Source organism: Mchenga conophoros, linkage group LG14, assembly GCF_057382185.1.
Source record: "Mchenga conophoros isolate Kocher_MC1m ecotype Shallow Benthic linkage group LG14, M_conophoros_male_GT1.1, whole genome shotgun sequence".
Lineage (NCBI taxonomy): Eukaryota > Metazoa > Chordata > Actinopteri > Cichliformes > Cichlidae > Mchenga > Mchenga conophoros.
In genome coordinates this window covers 29751150-29758829 of record NC_140539.1, presented here as the reverse complement: position 1 = coordinate 29758829, position 7680 = coordinate 29751150, and the positions used below count along the sequence as shown (strand labels likewise).

Below are 7680 nucleotides of genomic sequence, written 5' to 3'. Positions count from 1 at the left end.
GTTTGTTCTGAAGACGTGTAGTCGCTAATCGATAACCAACACTAGCGAACTGACTGTGCTCTCCCTGTGACTGTTGGTGATGATTATTCATACCCATGTGCTGTACAGACAGCAGAAACGTGAAAATGAGAAAACACTGAAGGGAAAATATTATCTTTCACACATCCTTGCAGGAAAGTAAAATACTGGCAGATAAATCTTTTTTTTTTTTCCCCCATTAAAGGTCAACTTGCAAACGAGGCATCTTAAATAATACAGGCACGCACAAAAAGAAGCCAGTACTGTACTCAGGGCACAAAACAATAGTGAAACATTTTTTTCCTATGAAATGGTTTTCTTTAAGAACAAATTTACTTATGGGTGACGATACAACAATACACTAGACCACCACGGAAATGGTGCATGTATAATTTAGTCATATTTTTTTTATTATCATAGCTATTATTTCGGTTCTTGTGCAACTGCTACATAATGACTCACATTCAAGATATTTTGTCACTCAGGAACAGCTAAAAAGTATAAAAACAAACAAAAAAAAAAAATGTATACTGTCAGAAATAAAATATGGTCCATGTCTGTGAATTCATAACAGAAACATTGAGCTTGGAAACTTCACCATTATTAAAACTGGATAGCATGACAGAAAAAAGTACTTAAATACTGTTCAAAGAACAAAATATATCATAATCATACTTCAATGTGACAAACACCAGCTGATAAGATTAGGTGATCACTGGTGGGTTTTTATCTTCCTTTTTTTTCTTTCATTAACAAATTAAAATACACATATTGCATGTCACTATAGCAACGCCCATTACAGGTCAATTTTTACGATCAGCATTTTGGTATAGCAAATCAAAAACCATAACAAAATGAAATAAATTAGAAATCAACATCAGACAAAGCCTGTTTTTCTCAATCATATGAATACTTAACACCCACAGTATAAGTTAATAAAGTCAAGCTACTGTATATAAATACATCACCGGCATGCACAATATTGAATAATCGATATTATTGTTGTCATCATCTTACACTGAAGAAACAGTATAGTAGGCAAGTGCATTTAATAAAACAAACACAGAAGTAAACCACAAACTCTGAAGCTGCTTTTATTTTGTATTTTTTGTCTTTTTTTTTCGTTTTATTTTGTTAAGTCTCTGCCTTTTAGTAATCTTCACCTCCAAAGGAATCGATGGTTCCAGCGACAAAACGGACTAATAGAACGAGGGGAATTAAATTTAACTAACCAATCCTCAGATATTTTCACTCCCGTCTAATTTAACCTCTAAAATTTGGGGGACTTGACTGGTTTGAAACTTTCTCTTTGTTTGCTAGTGTGAGTTTAAAGCATCAGTGGCTTTCAGGGCTCTTTCTCTTACGTAGACTACTACTGGAACCAATGCAAACTAGTTTTGTGAGGCATTCCCATTCAAGCATTTTCTCTCTCAAGTGACTCAAATGCATCTCTATCACGCAAAAACCTAACTAAGCAGCTTATCTTGACAGAACAAGTTCAGTTCCTACGCCAGTGTGAGGCTGCCATTTCAATCCAACAACAACCACTTCAGGCTGATTGACTGACATATCAGTGGTTTTGGCAAATGTCAAAGAGAAAATCAAGAAGACGGAGGCCCCTTTCAACTGTATATATATTTCTATATATATTTAAACTAAGATTTAACCTCCACTCTCACCTCTCTTTTGATTCTTTTCTTTTAACACATGGAAAAATAAAGAACTGCTGCTGCGGTAGTATCATCGGCAAAAGCGGCTGCCAAAGTCCACCGGCCCTTCATATTTTTTTTTTCGAAGTGCGGTTTCTTTTTAATTGTTGCCCTCCCCTCCCTCGTCATCCTGCTGGTCACTTGTCCACAGTGTCAAGTTGTCTCGGAGCAGCTGCATGATGAGAGTGGAGTCTTTGTAGGAGTCCTCGTTGAGGGTGTCGAGCTCAGCGATGGCGTCGTCGAAGGCGGTCTTGGCCAGATGACAGGCCTGCTCGGGGGCATTTTGAATCTCGTAGTAAAACACAGAGTAGTTGAGAGCTAAGCCCAGGCGGATGGGGTGGGTGGGCTGCATGTGCTCTTTGCTGATCTCGTGAGCCTCGTTGTAGGCCTTCTCTGAAGACTCCACCACGGTGGCCCTCTTCTCTCCCGTGGCCACCTCAGCCAGGTATCGGTAGTAGTCGCCCTTCATCTTCAGGTAGAACACTTTGCTCTCGTGCTGCGTGTCACTGCAGTTCTTGATCAGGAAGTTGTCCAGGAGGTTGAGCACATCCTGGCACACGGCCTCCAGCTCCTTCTCAATCTTCTCCCGGTAGGCCCGCACCATCTCAATCTTTTTCTCATTGCCGTCGGCCGAGGTCTTCTGCTCAATGCTGGAGATCACCCTCCAGGAGGAGCGACGGGCACCCACCACGTTCTTGTAGGCCACAGACAGCAGGTTCCTCTCCTCATTGGACAGGGCTTCGTTCAGCTCTGTTACCTGGAAGAACAAGAAAAAGAAGAAGAAGCAGATGGACTGTTAAATAACAGCACCAGACTACATTCACTTTGTGGGAAAAAAAAAAGTTAAAGCAAGAACATTTCATCCAAGAAATGACCTCAAGAAGTCAGTAATATGATTTAGTAAAAATGACAAGGCTGTTGCTGTTTAACGGTTGCATCTTCTCAAAACAGGGTGATTTTGTGCTCTTTAGTGGTTTGTAATGGAAGCATAGAACTCCATGAAATTTTTAATTGTAAAGACTAAACAAATGTAGAGATCAACCAATAACAAAAACAGCTGTTAGTTGCAGTCCTAATTGCCACAACTCGGGCTTCTTTTGCATGAAATAACCTGGGTTAATGGGGCCATCCGCAGCAAAGAAGATGAGCAATATTTCACGTCATGTGCAATTCCAGTTTCCATGGCAATCCATTCATTTAGTGCACCAGTAGCTTCAGCTGCCACGTGGACAGCTAATGCTAGTTAGTGAGAAATGATATTCAAGATAGTTGGCAGCAGTGGGGGGTTGGGAGAGGAAAGGAGGACTGGAGATGGCTAAAATGTTCCCACGAGCACTCGGGGGCAGCTGCACTGTAAATGAAAACCATCACTGCTCAGGCGGTTCACATGTCCCAGTGACCTTCTCCCCAACTGAAACTGACCTTTTTACCTGTCTAAAACACCACACGGTGACATCACTCTGAGTTAGGCTGTTAATTTGAGATTTTGATGAATCCGAATGCTGGCCAGGCAGTCCTCAAAGAGACTGGGTTATGTAACTCGAGGCTTTTATATTGGAAACGTAGTTTGTGCCGGTACATGGACTCTTGCAGATCAATAATCGGTACGAAACATGGTGCTTAGGCTTATCATAACCTTTCACCAAGAAAAGAAGAAAGAGCTTATTGCAATTTTTTTGCAGGTTTTACTCAAAAAGCTTTTCGTTTTGTGCAAACATTTCTCCTGAGCAGGTCTGACATTCTCTGCTCAGGCAGAGGAGCACAAACATGGCGCAGACTCGCTGATGTCACAGCGATGGAGAGCAAAGCTCTCAACTCATAGGGATTGAGTGGCCTTTGCTCTGCTTGTTCAAAACTGTCACACAAACCCAGTGATACCATCAGACTGCAGATGAAAAACACACAAAACAGTCAAATGAGGTAGATTACTGCTAATCTGATGACTCAACCTATGTGGGGGGGTTTTGTTGTAAAAAGAAAGGAAACAGGTCACTGCTCTAATTATTGTGATGCTTCCAACTGGAACTACACTAGTACACTATATATAAGTATAGTTATACTATTATATATGTACAAAATAAAACAAATACCTCATTGCTGATAACATGGTCATAAAACAAGACAAGAACGACTGAGGTTGATACAGAGTTATCAATCAGTCGTTTAAATGTTTTATCAGGCAAAAATGCGATCAGCTGTGAAAAGAGTTCTGTGCCAGTTCTGTCTTTTGGGCTGTCTATCAGCACTGGTTGGGAAACTTTTGAAGGGCATTTCTTGTAATTATTCACATTTCTGCCTACATTTTTCACGAGGAACACAACGGTGACAGCCTATCATTTGTCTTCTCTGGCTGCAACGGCGAGGGATTCCCTTTGATTAGAGAGGGAGAGTACACACCCCTGCAAAAGGGCCCACTTTGGACCGCACTGACATGGCAGATTGCTTAAAGAGAAAGGAATCCCTCCCCTGCACGCACATCATCCCACCTCCTGCAACCAGAAACCCTCGATGACAAGTGCTCCACGGGGGCTCAACCCATCTCGCATAAGGCAAAATGTTCCTCGTTTTAAAAAGTGTGGGATGATTTTAATCCGTGTGTGAGCTCACGGACGCTGTGCTGAGACTACCGGGATGTTGCTGGTTCCAGTATGAGCTGGTGTGACACAGCAGTTTTTTAAAAAAAAAAAACCTGTTACTGAATCCACTTCCCAGAATTTCTTAAGGGGCCAGAGAAACAAAAAAAAAAAAAAAGGCAGACAAAGGCTCTGTCCTCAGCACCATCCATTAAGAGCTGAGAAAGCTACAGTGAGGCAGGCCAGCATGTCATCTTCTTCACATCAAATATTACACCATTAACCAGGGTCATTAACCAAAAATGGCATTAAAATGCTACCAGATATCAGCCCTTGATACACAAGCAGCATGCACAGAAGGTGATATCTGACAAATAAAGTAATAAATAGGAAGGAAATTCCTGTAATCAAATCTGACCACACTGACTCACTGCAATATGACAAAGAATATTCTAGAGAGATTCTGCTGCCTCCTACGTTTGTTTGGAGGAGAGCGTTTAGTTTATGAAAGCTTTTTCTTTGTCCAAAGCAATCATGCTCCAATTTATCCTCCAAGCCTCGAGTAGAAACATTAAAATGATCGCCATCATTCTTATTGTTTTAATTTATGTGACAAAGAGAGAGGAGAGGAGAGGAGGCGGCGGAGGAGGAGTGGGAGGAGAAGAGGACGAGGAGAAGGGGGGGCAAGAGCAGTTGATAGGCTTTTTCCTGAGCAACTTCACATGGCTCCCAGCAGCAGAAGCTCTTAGAAATTCAGCAAATTGGAGGAATGGGAGGTGTGGTGGTGAAAGAAGGGGAGAGAAAAAAGGAAATCAGCAAATGTGTCAGAGCAGAGCCGTTCCACGATTCGAGTCTCTTCTTAGCCTGAGAGTGAAAGCTCGGGCCTGCATGCGTTTCATTGTAACGCGCCCTCAATGAGCGGCACGGCCGATAGAAAGGCACCGCCCAAGGAGGAGCCGATTTGGACGGGAATCAGAAAAAAAGCCTCTGAGCTGTCAGTGAACTGGCGACAGCACAATAAAAACAATGAACGTTATTTCAGAATGACCCCCAGATGTAGTGCTGTAATATCGAGAGCCAGTTGTAACCGCAGCTTTACAGCTGCGAGCCTTTACGCAGGGCGAGCCTTTACGCAAACGCAGCAGCTTTACACCGATATTCACGCACATGTAAGCCACAGTTATCATCTTTCTTTTTTTGTATTTTACTGTTATTTTGAATTGACTTACCGATTTCATAGCAGCTGCCATGTCATCATATCTCTCAGCCTGTTCAGCCAGCCTGGCTTTCTGCACCAGCTGCTCGCGATCAACCATTTTTTAGATGATGTTTGGTTGCTTTGTCGAGCTGCTCTACGTGAAGTTTGGGGAAAGAAATTACTTAAATTTTAAATCGCAATGCAGTGAAATCCTACGCGAACCTAATGCTGCAGCTGTTCCCTGCTGTCTGTCTGAGCTCCGTGCAGACGGGACACCCTCTCCTCTCTCCTCGCTCCCTCCCTCCCTGCCTTTCCTCCTCCTTCTCCCCCCCCCCCCCTCCTCCTCCTCCTCACACACACACACACACACACACACACACACACACACACACTCTTCCCGGGCTGCGTCATCACTGGAAAAGGTGGGTGTCTGTGCCAATGATGTAACACTCCATACATGGGAAGTAGAGGGCCAGGCCTATGGGGATGGATGGATGGGAGCAAAGGTGAGCTATAGATGAATTATGGGAAATGGGGTCCCCAGCAGAGCGACAAAAAGGCCTGCCTAAAGCACAGACTGTATAAATGATGGACATACCGCGGTGACGTCACCCACCGGTTTTGGACTGTGTATTTTCCGCGCTGTTATGTTAGTTTTTCGGATCCAGTATAGTGCCCATACTTGAATGAAAAGGTGGAGTGCAGCTGTATCTTGCATCTTGACATCACACAGCTGAGGCCATTGTATTGCAAGGATAGACAATATAAAAGATGGGTGTAGCTTCTGGGACTGAAAAGTGAAGTCATTGCATTGCCTTAAACTGCATTCTTTTTAGAGGCCTCCAGGGTGCGATAGCTTTGGCTGCAAAACAGAAGCCTACAAAAAAAACAAACAAAAAAAAACCAACCCAGCCCTTTTCCCTAAGCAAAGAAAACACTTTTCCAGTGAGTTTAATGGCACAGTCACTAGTTTTGGGTCATACTTATAAAAAATTAAGTCCATTTTGAAAATTCTGGTCATTCCTAGTGTCAGAAAGGTGGGACATCCAGGTTACAATTATTGACAAGCCATTAACCAATGAGTACACAGGTTCACAGCCTTGCTTGTTAGCCTTAATTTCAGCAAACATGACTTTAACATTATTATGTAGACACTATTTTTTAAGTCAGTTTTGTAACTTCAAAGGTTTGTGATGTATACACTGCATCCACACTTCGCCATCTCTGCACTAAATGCTTGATCCAAACACAGATAAAGATGAATTCATCCACTATAATCACATGACCCTATTATTTTGAACTTTCCATTTTGAAACCTTAACGTTAGCATTTTGGCCTCCTTTATTTGCCAGCTGTTTAAGATGGTCAGAGTCAGAAGCTACCATATTTGGACAAGATTTCGAGTTATCAGCCAAAGTTAGCCAGCTTGGTTAGAAAGCGCTATTCTTTAACCAGTAACGTCCAAGAAAGCTACACTATATATCAAATAATCACATTTCAAAGCTCCAAACATAGTAAAGAGGTCTTTCAAAGAAAAGGGTATTTTAACATGAGTGACACCATACAGAACAAAGCAGGCATCACTGATAACAGATTGGTTTTATTCAGTCAGGCACAACATGAAAACAAGGAGATGAGGTGCAGGTGGGTTGCAAAGCAGCTTGTAGATGCACAATAGGCAACTGTAGGCAAGATAAATCAGTAAAGCTATCACTATAGGTAGGTGTAATTACATTTGTGGTCTGGCAGGGAAGGTGGTCACCATGACACAGCATGGTAATGACTGATAACATTGCTCACTGGCCAATTCTTCCCCCAAGGAGAGGAAATACCTCAATAAAGTGTAGTAAGAGTGAGACTCAAGCATAAAAAAAGCTTTGTAAAGTTCCAATCAAGGGAAAAAGCATATCAAGCTCTCCAGTATTCATCTTATTTATGTTTAATACAGGATTAAATGCCCTCTTGACCACACTCACATTGGTAGAATATGGACAGTAACTACACTCACCTACAAGGCAGCATGATAAAGTGCCTTTAAATAAAGGAGATGCAATGCAGTGTCATATGAGCTGCTGTTGTAATTATGGGGGAGGTATGAAGAAGAAGTGGAAAAGATGTGATCCATTGTGCCTCTAACATGCCTAAGTGCAGAACTGGGTGCTATTTCAAGTGAGTAAAAACA

The 7680-nt window shown here is 42.2% G+C and overlaps 1 protein-coding gene across 1 annotated transcript; it reads right to left on the bottom strand.

Moving 5' to 3' along the window:
- Positions 1-405: 405 nt before the first annotated feature.
- On the bottom strand, positions 406-5800 carry ywhag2 (3-monooxygenase/tryptophan 5-monooxygenase activation protein, gamma polypeptide 2). Its single transcript, XM_085243865.1, has 2 exons — positions 5530-5800; positions 406-2484 (listed from the first exon to the last, which is right to left on the bottom strand). The coding sequence occupies exons 1-2, from the start codon at positions 5614-5616 to the stop codon at positions 1828-1830; spliced, it is 744 nt and encodes a 247-aa protein (XP_085099991.1). The 5' UTR covers positions 5617-5800; the 3' UTR covers positions 406-1827.
- Positions 5801-7680: the final 1880 nt, after the last annotated feature.